The following is a 16,174-nucleotide window of genomic DNA, read 5'->3' as shown; positions in this document are numbered from 1 at the left end:
GGCTTGGTGTGTCCTGCCCTCACGGCCAGTGACCCACCCATGTAGACCCTCCTTGTGCAGCCGTACATCCCTGTACTCCTGACCCCAGCTGACTGAAGTTAAGCATTCACACACTCTCTGCAACCGTGCCCAGCAGCTGCATACTGACAGCTTCTCAAAACGTCTTTCAGCAAAATATTTCATTGAGGAAAACTGCCTTTTTACAAAAACTGGTGTAACCCCCCCCCCCCCCCCCAAATACTTGCTTACTCTGTGGCAAAGAAAACATAAGAGAAGTAGGGAGAAGTGTTTCAACTCTATCCTTTGGAGAGCAATTTTAGTGATTTTAAAAGAGCTGTGGCACTTAATATCTACTGAAGGTTTGAATCAGTAAATAAAAGTGGTGTTTGATTTCCTCTGCTGTGATCACTGTTGCAAGCTGGAGTCACTCAGTGTCCCATGTTTGATTTCAGAAGCTGTACGGAACAGTGGTTAGACCAGACAGTAATCACTACTTAGTGAAGCACTTATGGACAGCCTGCACAGTAGGCCAAAAAATCAGCAGGCCATGGATAATAAGAGTGTAACATCCAAACAACTTTCTGAAAGAACCAAATTTGCCTTGAAGAAAGGTGGTTTTGCATCACCTTCCTTACAACCACCTTTAGAAGCTTTTGCAGTACCTCTCCCACCTGAATTAGAAGATGAAGATATTCTGACGTCGGAGAACATGATTGAGAGAAAGCCTAACTTTAAGCAGGAGTTGAAGAAACAGTATTATGAAGAACAAGACAAGGTAAGGCAGATACCAGAAGAGGGCATAGATCCTCCCCACTCCTGTGTTTCACTTTGTGCCCCAAAATTAATTCGTTTGTCTCTTTGGGCAATTTGCACTTGTGAGGTCTAAGCAGAGGAGTACTTTTGGGATCAGGCCCAAGCAGTTATTTGTCTAACTAGGAAGATAGGTATCTGCAATTAATCTGCAGGCATAAAAAATGCAGGTGTAAAAAATAGGATGGTAGCAGCCTAGCAGCCAATTTAATGTGCAATGTATATCTCTCTCTTTCATTGGTAACAATTAGCAAATGTTGAACAAAAATCCTAAAATCTGAGATATTTTTTACTTGAGGCTCTGCTACCTTCAACAGAAATACAAAGAAAGGTCAATAATAACCTGTGTTGGATCTTTGCCACTGAAAACAGATTGTTTTCAAGTCTCTGTCATAGTTAATGAAGTTCCTTGAGAATGGTTAGGATTTACTAACTAGCAAACATTGTAATGAAGATAGTGGGGAGGGGTTACCAATGAAGTTTTAAAATACCTGCCTCCAGTAATGTGTGTTGTCTTTCCCATCTTGAAAGAAAAATCTGCTCTGTTTGATTATGTCTGATTGATAGACATATTTTCAGAGGTAGTTTTCTTAGGCAAAGGTGAGGGTGGGAAACTGCAGTTTTTCTTTTCAAAAGATCAAGTATGAATGTACCTGGGCTGTTAGGGTCTGTAAAATATTGGTGTTCTCAAAATTGCATTTCTAAAAGCAGCAGTCAGATTGGAATGTGGAGAGAGGAAGAGACCAAGCTGATCTTTACACAGTTTAGCTGGGCATATTTAACAGCAGGTGGGACAGTTTTGTAAAGGGCTGGAAATTATTTGGTTTGTTTTCATGAAAATTAAGAGCCTGTGTTAATATCTGACATATGTATCAAAACCAAAAAATGACAATAATCAGTCATTTAAAACAAATCACTTGTATTCATCCCTTACCCTAGCCTAAAATAATGCAAAGAAAGAAGAGCCATGATAATCTAAAAGATTTTAGCCACCTCTTAAGGCTGATAAAGCAGAATGCTTTTGGTCACAAGCGGTGTTCCCCAGGGCTTGGTTTTGGGGCCGGTCTTGTTCAATATCTTTATCGATGATCTGGATGAGGGAATCGAGTGCTCCCTCAGTAAGTTTGCAGATGACACCAAGTTGGGTGGGAGTGTTGATCTGCTGGAGGGCAGGAGGGCTCTGCAGAGGGATCTGGACAGGCTGGATTGATGGGTGGAGGTCAACTGTATGAGGTTTAATAAGGCCAAGTGCCGGGTCCTGCACTTGGGTCACAACAACCCCATGCAACGCTACAGGCTTGGGGAGGAGTGGCTGGAGAGCTGCCCAGTGGAAAAGGACCTCGGGGTGCTGGTTGACAGCTGGCTGAATATGAGCCGGCAGTGTGCCCAGGTGGCCAAGAAGGCCAATAGCGTCCTGGCTGGTATCAGAAATAGTGTGGCCAGCAGGAGTAGGGAAGTGATTGTGCCCCTGTACTCGGCACTGGTGACACCACACCTGAAATACAGTGTTCAGTTTTGGGTCCCTCATTACAAGAAGGACATATGAGGTGCTTGAGTGTGTCCAGAGAAGGGCAACGAAGCTGGTGAGGGGTCTGGAGCACAAGTCTTAACGAAGAGCGGCTGAGGGAACTGGGGTTGTTCAGTCTGGAGAAGAGGAAGCTGAGGGGAGACCTTATTGCTCTCTACAACTACCTGAAAGGGGGTTGTGGTGAGGTGGGTGTTGGTCTCTTCTCCCAAGTAACTAGCGATAAAACAAGAGGAAATTGCCTCAAATTGTGCCAGGGGAGGTTTAGATTGGGTATTAGGAAAAATTTCTTTACCAAGAAAGTGGTCAAGCATTGGAACAGGCTGCCCAGGGAGGTGGTGGAGTCACCATCACTGGAAGTATTCAAAAAATGTGTGGACGTGGCACTTTGGGACATGGTATAGTGGGCATGGCGGTGTTGGGTTGATGGTTGGACTTGATGGTCTTAAAGGTCCTTTCCAACCTTAACGATTCTGTGATTCTTTGATTCTGTGGTGTCTGCACACAAACAAAATCTTCAAACCAAGATTTAATAAGCTATTCTGTACTAAATTCTCTTATTACTGGGACTAGTCTTCGTTTGATTACACATACTTCAGTGTATCTGCAGATGAGTGGAAGAAAATGGCAGTTGTTATAAAAAGATAAATTAACAAATCACACTTAGTAATGAGGTCTGCTTTTACTCTTTACCTTCTCAGGATAACTTTCAAAGTTTGGTATTTTTACTAAGGATGGTCATTGAGCCAACCTGAACTGATTTTGCTGTATAGACACCTGTTTATAACATGGAGGTGCAAGGATGCACAGTGATATGAAGTACAGCTTGATGCCAGTACATACGGTTTAGTAGAGAATGATGAACTGGAAAAGATGCATAAAAAGTTTTTTATTGTGGACACAACTTATTTTAAAATTATGCAAAATTCATTGTAAGTTTAACTCTAACAGGCAGTAGAACATACCTTGTACAACAAATATGAGGAAAAGATCCGACCCTGCATTGATCTAATCGACAGCCTAAGAGCTCTCGGAATAGAAAAAGACCTGTCTTTGCCCGCAATCGCAGTGATCGGAGACCAGAGCTCTGGGAAAAGCTCCGTCCTAGAAGCCCTGTCTGGTATTGCTCTTCCTAGGGGCAACGGTAAGAATTAGCCTTCTCAGGTTTTCATCTGAATTTCACTTTGATGAGGTGGAAGGGATTTTTTTTCTTTTTTTTTTCTTTTTTTGGTCTAGGATTGGATAAATCTATGACTGAGACTGTATCTAAATTGTGAGACACCAGGGGCCTTCTTAGATCTGGTTTCCAGTAGAAGAAATGGATGTGCAGGTGGAGCACTGTAGGGCAACTCCAACAAGGCACATGTTCTGGGTGGTCAAGACACCAAGAGTAAGAGGAGTGTAGTGTAGCCTATTTGCTCCAAACCGTGGACAGACTGAAAAATAACATCAGCTGACCCTGTGCATTTCACAGCAAAGAGTAGTGCAGCAGAGTATCAGTTTCACATGGAAGACTAGTTTTGAAATTTGCTTCTGGGGTTGGTTTGGGTTTTTTCAACAAGATTTTCTTATAGATACCTTTTCTGGGGACATAAAAATGTACTAAGATCTTTACTTACAATCATGTGCCTTGGGTGTTAAGTCAAGTATGAGAAGATTGTTGGAAGGCTTTGCAGCTCAGGAAGATTTGCTTTCCGGCTCTGTGTGTGTGTGTATGCACACACATATAAGTTCTGCAAGTTCTGTAAGAGTTGACAATACCATCTAGTCTTTTAGGCTGGACTTGAGGAAGACATTTTTTTCATAGAGCAGTCTGAAACAGGTCACCCAGAGAGGTGTGAATCTCCATCCTTGGAGGTTTGCAAGACAAGACATGGCTGGACAGAGCCACGGCTGACCTCGTCTAGTGCCAGTGACAGTCCTACTCTCAGTGGGAATGGTTGGATGAGAGCCCTTTGGCAATGTCTCTTGGAACATTTCTGTGTCTCTGTGCAAAGTTTTAGGCAACACTGTGTAAGCCACACAGTCCATGGCTGTCTGTCATGCATAACAACTGCTGAGAGAGTTACCTCTGTCTTTGGAACTGCTGCAGGTATTGTTACTCGATGTCCCTTGGAACTCAAACTGAAAAGAATACCTGCCACCCAGGCATGGAAAGGGAAAATTTGTTACCGCAACATCAGCATAGAGCTCCAGAATGCCTGTGACGTGGAGAAAGCAATAAGACAAGGTGAGCTGTAACATATTCCCCTCTAATTTGGCTTGCTCCATTTCCTCTGAATTCTTTATCCCCTTTTCTTAGTCTGAGCAGCAGTCCGCAGACTAACACAGTGATTGTAGCCACAAGTAACGCCAAGAGCTGAATTCACAGCAGAAGAAGGTGGGGTAGCGTAATATAACTCTCTCAAGAGACTTGTACCACTTACTACTTTAGTGATGAAGATGATCCATGATGTCCTATAAAAGCTCAGGCAGTGTCCTCAGCTGGATGCTGTCTGCCACGTTTGAGGAGGTTGTCTGTCAAATTGTAAACATGCAAAGCTCTAAATAGTCCTGTCATCCATTCAAAAACTCAGAGAATGCTTGAGGTGTCTGTGGCTGGAAATCTTAGGATCTTGGAGAAAATTGCAAGAATGCAGAGTGGAGGCCATAGAGAGCTTCTGCCTGCTAGTGTGACCACAGTCTCAATCATTGCCCTTCCCATGTCACAGCTTTACTTTTATGACATTTCATGCTGTGTAAGGAAACGTTTTTCTTACCCAAAGGGCAGAAAGCACTTGCCCTAAATGTGAAAGTTGGATTGTCCTTATTTCCTTGACTAGCACAGCTGTGCAACATTGTTGTTTGTCCTAATGTTTTTTTCATTAGCTTTGCAATATATTATTTGGATATTTTCAATGTATCCTTCCAGAACAGGCAAGGCAAGAGGTATGAATTGATTAAGCTAATTACAGAACTTAAAATCTCTCATGAGAATGACTACAGGGTTTCCTTGCTTCTCTGTGTTGTTCACAGTTCAAGCATTATTGCCTTATATTATCTGGGACAAATTACTTGATCTCTCAATCTCTCTATCAAAATGTGAAGACTATAGAATAACACCTATTTATCTTTTAAGGCAGCCAAGGATTAATTAATGCCCTACAAAGTGTCTTGATATTGAGGAAGCATTTCTACAACTGTCCAGTATTTTATCTGTTCACTTTTGTTGTAGTTTATTTACATTTATTTTGTCTGCATATATGATAGTTCATTAAGTATATGCTCTGTAAAATATTATAGTTCACATTCCAAAGGGAGTCCACGTATCCACATATTGCATAATAATTTCCTTAGATTTTTGAATAAATGCATTGATGTGTGTGGTTGGATCTGAAAAAAGCCAAGCCTAAAAGAAACTTAGGTGGTAGTAGGTACTTTTCAAAGTCATTGTGTTCAGCTTTGCTTTGGTGCATTGTTTGAAGCTTGTATTCATTGTCTTGTTCTTCTCTCCTTGCAGCCCAGGATGATGTGGCTGGTACCAGAGGTGCCATTAGTGGCGAACTAATTTCCCTAGAAATTCGGTCTCCAGATGTCCCAGATCTGACACTAATTGATCTTCCTGGAATTGCCAGAGTGGCCGTGGGGGATCAGCCAATAGACATTGGGGACCAGGTAAAACTCAGTCTCATATGCCAACCTGTTCACAGGGTCACTTCTGCAACCCACCTTATACGCAAGCCTTTGCTGTAGGACCCTGGAGTTATCATGCTGCGCTTCTGAGCCAGCAACAGAACTACGCAAACAAACAGGCCTATTTTTCAGGCAAGGAATTGCTGATAGGAACAGTGAGGTCCTAGATCTCCCGTCTGTCCTGTCATGCGGGAGGGAGCTGCTCACGCTAGCTGTGAAGGAGACATCTCAGGTGCCTTGACACAGCCTACCCATGACAGCATGGAATAACCCAGCCATATGGACCCTGCACACAGTGCTGCTCCCATGTTCCTTGGCTAGACCATAGTTTGGAAGATAGATGCATCCCAAAATGAGTTAAGTTTTACCACCTCTGCGGATGTATTTGGCAAAGGTGAATAGATCTGAGTTCTTGTAAGCTCTTCTGAAGCAAGGTGGCAAATGGGTTGTCTTACAGGTTTGTTGCTCTGTCATTGCTTACTTAGAGAGCACATCAGAATCAGGCCCATCCTGGTTTTTCTCATCCCTTAAGGGATACCAGCAAATCCTTTTTGAAGTAAACAGAATGTGCGTTAAAGTGGAGGGGATCTCTATTCTTCCTCCAGTTTCTTTTAGAAGAAATGCTGGGGAATGCAAATAAAACTCTAGTTGGACAAGGCCAGCTGTGAGGGTGATGTGCAGGAGCTGGGTGTATTGTTTCTCCTAAAATACCTTTAAATAGAAACTTGGAATAAGAGTAGCCCAAACTAAACTGGACGTATCAACAAAAATAAGACAAGATTGGATTGTCTGGGCTTTACTCTCTGGGAGAAGAGTAATTTAATTCCGCAAGTAGATAGTAATCTTTCTATTGTATTCAGAAGAAAGCGGCAGGTGTGACATGATCCACACATTTCCATCGTCTCCAGCTGCCTGCATGCTTCAGAGATGGAGGCTGTATCATTGTAGCATGTCAGAAATTGGAATGGATGGGAAGTAGAAAAGAGACACCTTTAGCAAAACTCAGACAAAAAAAGAGTTAACTTTGGTATAAGCACAATAGAGCTTCATGAACCTTTTCCAATACATCACAAATGATGAGAAACTGTTTTAGTTTGGTATTGAAACATAGAAACAGCTCCAACTAGATGTCATGTGCGACTTGATGTTTTGGGTTTTTTTCACAAATACACCACTGAAATATAAGATGAAGACTCCTTTCAGAGACACAAATTTGAGCTTTATCAGCATAATCTAGTTTGCTTTCTTTCTGTAAGTGTGCACCTAGACATCAGAACTCATTTTTCTTACCTGTGATTATTTACGAAATATCTTCAATATTTCCATAATGAAAGATCATATGCACGAGAGGTTAAACTTTACATAGTTTTCAGGACAGTCATAGTAACAGTCTGGTCTCATTCATGCTAGATGTTTGGATTAATCTTGACATAGGAAAAGAGGCTGAATTCTTCTGCTGACCCATTTCCATGCCATCCTTTAACATGTAATACTATCCTCAGTATATGTAACATTTAATGTAATCAGACAGTGGCTTATATTGCTAGAAATGATCACATCCTACATGCAAGCATCTGATTTCACTGACTTCATTACTGCTGTATTGCATTGCAGATCAAAATACTACTTAAAAAAATTATTTGCTGCAAAGAGACACTCAATTTGGTAGTGGTGCCATGTAATGTGGATATTGCCACAACAGAAGCACTGAAAATGGCTCAAGAGGTGGATCCCAGTGGAGAAAGGACATTAGGTGAGGCAATTTTTAAGGTACAAGTTGAAGTGCAAATCTTTTTTTTCCATGAAGGTCTGATGTTCTGTATTCCATGCCAGATCTGTGAAACTAACTACTAGAAGAAGGAAGAAAAACAAAACCAGCCTAAATAAACTATTTACAAAGCTTGAGATGATCCAGTGTCTCTAAGAATCCCTCAATTTCGAGTCTTGCTGGCATTCATGTTATGAATAATTGGAAATTGAAAATCTCAAGAGTTAATGTCAGGAAAGCTTTGTTGCTGCCGGTCAAAAAAGTTTTGCAAGGCAAAAGGCGTGGTGGGAGGCCAACTGTAAAGCAAGTTTTACAGTGCAAAGCCCAGGAGCTGAGAGCTTTCTGAGAGAGAGAAAATAAAATGAAGAGAAGTTGCTTTATAAAACACAGTACAGAGCGTTCCCATTCTGGTGTCTGGGTGTCCTACTGCACCTCTCCCAATTTTAACTTCTGCTCTCAACTAACTTTCTCTTTGGGTAACTTCACAGGGATCCTCACAAAACCTGACCTAGTGGACAGAGGAACAGAACAGTCTGTCATTAACATAGTACGAAACCTGGTCATCCCCCTCAAGAAAGGTTACATGATCGTGAAGTGTCGTGGGCAGCAGGACATCCACAACAAACTGGCCTTGGCCGCTGCAATCGAGCAGGAGAGAAAATTCTTTGAGACTCACAAACATTTCAGGTACTTCTTTCAGAAAGGACCTAATTAAAAATGTATTAAAGTCACTTCAAAGCTTCCTATTGACTTGCTGAAATTTAAATTAGGGTTACAAACAGGTATTACTTATTCTTGCTACTTCTTATTGCCTGTGTTGCATTCCAGTAAGCCAGAAGGATTTTACATGTCAAATAAGCTTTTGAAATGTATTTTAGATGCAAGTTCAATACACATCTCTCCTCAACACTGGGAGAAGTGCAATGAACTTCAGAAGTTCAGAATAGTCCCAAAGAATTCAAGTTAAGCATCTGAGCACTTCAAGTCAAGCACTGAAGTATTTCTATTCACTGGAAAACACGGTGAAACTCAGCATGAGAAAGGATACTGCCTGTGCTGAGGGCACAGATTTCCCCAGAAGATGACTCAGCAGCAAATCAATCATAATACAGAGAATGGCAGGTGAAAAGGAGTTTTGAATCAGTGTACTTCACACATGCAGAAATAATACAGCAGCACATTAATCAGCTGTTAGAATTTGCTATTTGCAGATTCTTCTCTGTTTTCCTTTGCTTAGCCAGTAGCAGTAGCTGCCAGACAACTCTTGCATAAAAACCGTGGTGCCCGGAGAGTCCTGGGCTGCTGCCACATCTGTACTAGCACTCCCCAAAGTGTCCCTTCTTTACTCAATTTGTGTGGTAGAACTAGTGAAAACAGAGCAGATCACCAGTGCTGCCTCCTTGCCCTGCACACGCAGTCTGTCCAAAACCACCTTTTCCTCTTTTGCAGCGTTCTTATGGAAGAAGGAAGGGCTACTATCCCTCATCTGGCAGAGAAGCTCACAAATGAACTTGTGAGACATATTATTGTAAGTAACAGGGGTGCCATACGAAGCTGTTTGTATCAGTTGCTATCTAAAAAGAAGTTCAGCCCTTCAACCTTGTATTGCAATTGATTGCAACTGGATTGCATCTTTACATGCATAGATACTACTTAATTATCTTCCAATCTGGCAATCTGTGAACAAATTGAATTGAGAGTTAAAGAAACTCATGCTCTATCCTCAGATTTGCCTTTAAGCTGAAGATTGACAATAGGCAAATCATTTCATCTACTTGTGATTCATAAGTCCTGCTTTTTCAATGGCATCCATGATATTTCTTTTTGTTTGTGTTGATCGGCTGGGTGACAAGTTACTGTTATGAGCTTACTAAAACACAGTAATTTCTATTTAACTGAAAATGTCTTCAAAATCTCAAGTAAGATCTAATTGTTTTATTATATTACCATAATATAATTTTGATTTTATATATGTATATCTGTATATATTTTAATTTTATATACATATATCTGTAAGTAATATATCTTATTCCATTAAGGGAAAATGCTAAAATACAGGGAACCTCTAAATTCAGTCCTGAAGGAGAAATAAATATGTATTTATGTAACCCATATTACATAAAATAAGCAAATTAAACAGCCGTGTTCAGTCAGGTATTTGTCAGGAATGGAGGGATCGATACATTCGCTGCATCACGACCTCCCTGGTGCAACCTGTGAGGACATAGTTTTTGGCTCACTGTAAATGAAATGTTGCCCTAGACTGCAGGTACTCTGCCTGCCCCACAGTGAGGTCAAGCTCAATTTCTCAGGGACATCCTAGCCCCCTGCCTTCTCTTAATGAAGGCCGTATTTGCACTTCCATGCTATCCCACTATGGCACATAGGAGGCAAGGACAGCAAGCTCTTGGACTCCTAAGAGCAGCAAAGATCATGTGCAGGTGTAGGTTACTCTTAGAGGGATTTTGTTTTCCTTCCAAATCCAGACATGTTCAACCTACCTAAATGCCCTTCTTTACTGTCTACCCCCCAGAAAACTCTGCCAACACTAGAGAACCAAATACGTGAGGTGCTGCAAAAATCGTTACATGATCTACAAAAGTATACAAGAGGCACACCTAGAAACGAGTCCGAGAAGCTGATTTTCCTCACAGATGTAAGTATCAATATCGGTTTGGTCACGGAGCAGAGCAAGGTAGTAAATGTGGGAGAAAAAGAAAGCACCTAAAGTTAGCAAGCCATTGGCATGGACCATCCGGAAGCTTGTGGTATCTGTCACTGAAATATTTTGAGAGTAACATAGACAAACCTCTGGTAGGAATACATCATACCTGCAAAAATAATGGACCACAGGAACTCGTGGCCTCCTGTAGCAATTTTTTTCCTGTGATTATGTGACAAGAGAACTGAACAACAACTCAATTTATTGGTCAAAATCAAGCATCTCAGAGAGCCTACATTCCTGTCTGCCCAACATTTTGAAGGGTTATTTGAGCAGCACTCATAAGGTCAAATGCATTTTTGATATCAAAATATGGTTTGCAAGTCAAGTATCAAGTTTGCTCTCCTCTATCTGTGCTGGTTTTGGAAAAAAAAAAAACAAACAAATCCAACAAACCCCAAAACAAAACAGGAGCTAAAAGCATAAAAGATGTAAGGAAGGGATGTTTTCAATTAACTATGTCCCTGCTTTAACATAAAATGACTGCAGATTTACTTAATATATGAAAGTTAGTCTGAAGAAATGAAACTACTACATTGCTTGCTTGTTCTTTAATTCATTACAGTTGATCAAACTCTTTAATCAAGACATCTCTCAGACAATGCGTGGAGAGGAACAGTTGTTTGGAAGTGAAATCAGACTGTTTACAAAAATCCGCAGAGAGTTTCGAACATGGGAAGTGATTCTCCTAGAGTGTGCTGCAAAGGGTAAGCGCAGAAAACCATCATTTGCAATTGACCTGAGATTCCATTCTCTGGTTTTTAAATCAAGACAGAGCATCATCAACAGGTTGTTTTCAAGAAAGTGAAAAACATGATACTAGGAGCATTCGTCTGTTGTAGTGTTAGGCAAGTTATGATTTGGTCCTTGGGGACAAAGACCCAGCTTGCGTCAAATGCTGTCATTACAAAGGGACCAAGTGGATGTCTTTCTTCTCCCAGCAAAGCAATAAAATCAAGACTGTGGATGCTGGTGCAGAACTGGTTGGTTATTCTCTGAAACATTCTTCTAAATAACAGCACCAAAATCAACACCAATACTAATTATTTTTACTTTATTTTTTATTATTATTATATACTTAAATTATATAATTTATTATTAATAATAACGTTTCAGAATTTTGGTCTTTTTTGTTCTACTTTACCTCTGGTTTAAGGTCTGGAGAAAGCAATTTTGAGTCTGAAACAACGAACCTCATAAATAGTACCCCTTTCTGTGCATCACCCATCTTGCCAATTGCGTAACTGAACTCAGTTCTAAATTGAGGCATAGGGTAATACGCGCAGGATGAACTCTGCTGTACGCTCAACATCTTTTGCATCATCTTTTTCACATCTTTCTGAAACCCTGTCATCTGCTCTTGGAGATGAAATAGCACCAGCTGCCAGTCAAGCAGTAGGTCTTGAAACAAGTTCTTTTAGTCTTTGATGCACATCTATCTATGTCAGCATCACTAGTGACACTAAAATGTTAGGTACAAATAGGCTGCAAAGGTGCCATCAGCCAGAGACAAATATATGTGTACATATGCATATATGCAAAGAGAGACAGACAGACAGACATAGGTGTATGTCAGTGTCTCTTATGCCCCATCCATGAAGTACCAAGCCAATCAACATGATTTTATGGAGAGGAATAAAAGAGTAAAACAGTGAAGGCATGAAGAAATAGAGGTAGCAACAGCAACAGAAAGCACTAGCAGAAGGATGCAGCTTCCTCAGAGGACAAAGAGCAACTGAGTTGCAGAAGATGCTGGCAGCTGAACCACAGTGGGGAATCCTCTGGGCACTTCCAGGTTACCTGCATTGATTTAAACTAATACTTACAACCTCACAATAGGATCAGGGTAGCAGCACTCAGCAGCTCTTACAACAGCACAGCTCTTGCTGACAATACGCCGCCTGAAAATCATGAGTACATATGCTCAGGTGAAATATTTACACGTGCAGCAAGAGTAAGTTCACTTACATTGCTTGAAAACTAGGGGTAGCTCTAGTGAGCCCTTCCTCAATTAAATGCATTGTTATCAGCCACCGCTGGGATTTCTGAAGGTACATCATTTCATGTCAGATGATTCTGTTTAACTGCAGCTTTCTTATGGTGAATTAAAGTATTAAAAATAGCAGATCCTTTGGATAATTGAAGCCTTGAACTTTCTGTTGCAAAGCTGATAGATGTTCTTGTGGCCATGTTACAGCTTTATACTACCTTAACTGTACAGGTACGTTTTCAGACTCCAAACTGGATACTCCACATCTACTTCTGTCTTTTTCTTTTTTTTTTTTTTTTATTATCCAACCATGTACTCATTTATCTGACTGTTAGAACTGAATGCATTCATGTCTTGACTTCTACTTCCACATGTGCACTTGATTCATAATTCACAGATTTGACTCCAAAACAGGGCAATATCAAAACCTTTCAAAACACTTAGAAATACATCTTTGCCTGAATATATAAACCAATTCAAAACACTTAGATTCAAAAGGATAGACCTCATTTAAGATGGCAAATTTTTATAATGTCAACAAAGAAATATTGACTGTGATATCTTAAATAAAAATAGCTAGCCAACAGTAAATTCCCTAGAATAAGACTGTTTAGAGAGTTTGTGGTTTTGTTTTGTTAGGAGTTTTTTAAACTTCAGAAGTGACTGGTAATGGCCACTTCTGTGAGGGTAGAAATTCCAAGAACAACAGGTATTTTTGAGCCCCATCATAATTTCTGGATTGCTTTCTGTCAGTTAGATGCTTGATCCAGTGTGTGAGATGGCTCATTCACTGAGCGATACTGTGCGTTAGCTCAGTTCTGTAATAACAGTATTGCTTGAAGGCTCGTCTCAGTAGTTGTTCTTCTGAAGAGCATTTAAAAGAGGAGAAATAGACTTCCTTCTTAAATCTGAAATTTATAAATTGAGTGATTCAGTAGTAAAGCAATGTTATTCTAATATTACAGTTAAAGAAAATGTACCCAGTAAAGTGTGGAAATATGAAGACCAGTATCGTGGACGGGAGTTCCCAGGCTTTGCCAATTACAGGACATTTGAAGATATTATAAAAGAGCAAATCATAGTACTGGAGGAGCCAGCTGTTCAGATACTGAACAACGTGATCGGTATGTCTCGCAGGCCACACGATGCTGTTGAGTGTACACATGGGTGTGCCTGACAATTTTTTTTTTCCAGGGTAAGCTGACATTCTCACTGCTGGAGCCAGAGCTCCAGCCAGGAGACTTTGGAGTGGGGAAGCAAATCTGATTCAACCTGGGGGCTTGCTTCTTCCCTAGAGCCTCCAATCTCTACACCTGGTCTCCAGCATTTGTTAATACTTTTCCCAGCGGCTGGTATAGTAGAAGAACCTGGTGCCAGCCAAGCAGCTTGGCATTCCCAAGCCCAGGGAGTGGCATTCACAAACCCGAACTAGGAACTCAGCTTCATTGCCAATTCTTTACATGAGGTTGTATGTGTGTGTATTATACAGTGACTGCTGGGGTTGGGGAAAAGGGTACATAGTTCATCCAGTAAAAAGCACCCAAGGAAAAAGTACGTCATGATCCTCTCTCCTTGCTTCAGAAGGCTCTGTACTAAAAGCACTAGCCCTTATTCCTCGGTGGGGGGCACTCAGGAGGTGATACACAGATGTGCTTAGATGGCCAAGCAATGGTACATATGGTCAGACACAGCTGTAAGCACAGAAATTACTTTATCAAAGAACTCAGTGATATTCAATCTCTCAGGTGTTAAGTGGTTACAGGAGGTCTTTAATGGCTCACACTCTTGGATCTAGAAATCTAAATTCCTACTTGTTTGTACTAGTCATAAATGCATAGGGCATCAGTACAGCTGCTCAGCAATTTCTGGATGAATACAGAAAATCAGTAGTTTTCCCAAGTCTCGTATTAACAATAGCTTAAAAACCTCACTTGCTTACCTGACTTCATTTTGTCTGTCTGTTCTTCCCTTAGGACTGGTTGAAGAGAAATTTATGGAACTCACTAAAAGGCATTTTGCTAATTTTCACAATCTAAACAGAGCTACTAAGGTGAGACGCTACCTATAACCTAAGATAAGACAAGAGCTAGACAGAATGGCATTTGTAAATGCAGCCATGCTTACAGTGCCTATCCCGTTGCATTACCCTTATGTAAGCATGGAATTTCTTGCTGGCCTACAGTTTTTATAAAATAAGGAAGAGCTTGAAAATGATAGCATGTTTATAATGGCACTAATGAAGTGCATTTAGCCTTTCGGTACAACTTTGACAAGACCTAAAACATACTTTCGTCATTCATTCTGGTCACATTCTTGATGCATACTACACAATGCAAAGAAAACCTGATGCCTTGAAGAGTTTATAATTAATTTCAAATTTAAGCCCTGCAATGATTTGTAAGCTTGTAGGTAGCCTCAGAGCACTAAACAGTGCTTTCTCCTCTGAAAGACAGCCAGGGTATTAGCCAGTGCAGGAATCTTATCTTTGAAAAAAGGGAGCAGCAGCAGCAAAGTCAAAAATTATTCAACTCTGAAAGTGTTAGAAGATGACTGTTCACAATTTGGGGATTGCATGTTTTGGGGTGGAGTTAAATGATATGGATATCATTGAAGGCCTTTCCTCAGAAAGAGCTTTGAGGAAGACATGAGAAGCAATGCTGACAGCCAGGAAGCAGGGTCCACTCACAGGGTACAGCTTACAAAGGAAACTCAAAGGCAAATGTGAGTGAAATAGATGGTTTGCTATTTGACTTGGATGGCCAAACCCGACTGAGCTCACAGGCCAGCCAGACAGCAAGCAAATAAGCTATTTCAGCCAAACACAGAGGAGTTTAGGGAGGGTCTTTAGGCATAACGTGGTGAGAGGAATGGAGAGGGAGGAAGTTCTGATAGACACTAAAGATGAGAAAAAAAGATGGGATGCCTTGTTAGGGATGCTAGGAAAGCAATTTGAGAGAGTCTGAGGATGACTGAGGGAACTTGGCTGCCCCCACAGACTTTTAGGTGAAAGTATCAAAAAGGCCAGAAAGCATCAGATTACTGCAATAAAAGCGCCAGACAGTGAGGGATTAGACAGGGTTGGTTTGCTGACAACAGATCGGAGACTGCGGGTTTTGAGAAGGGAGGAGGGGCAATGGAGTGCACGTCAGCGCCTGCTGTCACTGCCTCCTGCAAGAGGGAGACGCAAACAAAATGCATGACAAAACCGAGGGCAGGCTGCAGGCTGAACCCATGTCTGGCCATTGCTGCTTGTTCCTATCAATTTTGCGTTTTCCTTCGGGGTCCAAACACCAGGTTTTGACCGATCCCACTCGTCTTTAAGGAGGAGACAAAACCGCCACATTTTCCTGCTCTTTCACAACAGAGGAACCAGAATCTAAAGCATAAGTCCCTGTTCCCAAGAGCCGGTCTGGGATTAGGCAGTGCTGCAGCAAGGGCTGTTGAACACTGTGCCCACCTTGCTGTTCCCTGGGGACGCTGCTAAGCACCGGCACCTTTGCAAAGGAAGCAAATGTCTGAGAATTTGTTGTTCTTTTCTTTCCTAGACCAGAATTGAAGACATTAGAGAGAAACAAGCAGCAAAGGCTGAAAGCCTTATCCGGACCCAGTTTAAAATGGAGAGAATTGTATACTGCCAGGATGACCTTTACATTAACGATTTAAACTCTGTTAAGGCAGAAGAAACTA

General features: G+C 41.2%; 1 protein-coding gene across 1 annotated transcript in view; it reads left to right on the top strand.

Annotated features, from left to right (window-relative positions):
• The first annotated feature begins 547 nt into the window (after nucleotides 1-547).
• Nucleotides 548-16,174, top strand: part of MX1 (MX dynamin-like GTPase 1) — an 18,584-nt gene continuing 2,957 nt past the window's right edge. Inside the window, exons 1-12 of the mRNA XM_010290569.1 lie at nucleotides 548-775; nucleotides 3,287-3,479; nucleotides 4,428-4,565; nucleotides 5,835-5,989; nucleotides 7,622-7,760; nucleotides 8,264-8,462; nucleotides 9,225-9,303; nucleotides 10,309-10,431; nucleotides 11,063-11,204; nucleotides 13,453-13,611; nucleotides 14,461-14,537; nucleotides 16,033-16,169. Coding sequence (XP_010288871.1) covers nucleotides 548-775; nucleotides 3,287-3,479; nucleotides 4,428-4,565; nucleotides 5,835-5,989; nucleotides 7,622-7,760; nucleotides 8,264-8,462; nucleotides 9,225-9,303; nucleotides 10,309-10,431; nucleotides 11,063-11,204; nucleotides 13,453-13,611; nucleotides 14,461-14,537; nucleotides 16,033-16,169 — 1,769 coding nt within the window. The remainder of the gene's footprint in view (nucleotides 776-3,286; nucleotides 3,480-4,427; nucleotides 4,566-5,834; nucleotides 5,990-7,621; nucleotides 7,761-8,263; nucleotides 8,463-9,224; nucleotides 9,304-10,308; nucleotides 10,432-11,062; nucleotides 11,205-13,452; nucleotides 13,612-14,460; nucleotides 14,538-16,032; nucleotides 16,170-16,174) is intronic.

Source organism: Phaethon lepturus, unplaced genomic scaffold (genome assembly GCF_000687285.1).
Source record: "Phaethon lepturus isolate BGI_N335 unplaced genomic scaffold, ASM68728v1 scaffold39337, whole genome shotgun sequence".
In the NCBI taxonomy this organism is placed as follows: domain Eukaryota; kingdom Metazoa; phylum Chordata; class Aves; order Phaethontiformes; family Phaethontidae; genus Phaethon; species Phaethon lepturus.
The sequence above is the reverse complement of the archived record's forward strand: the minus strand, read 5'-3'. Positions and strand labels throughout refer to the sequence as shown.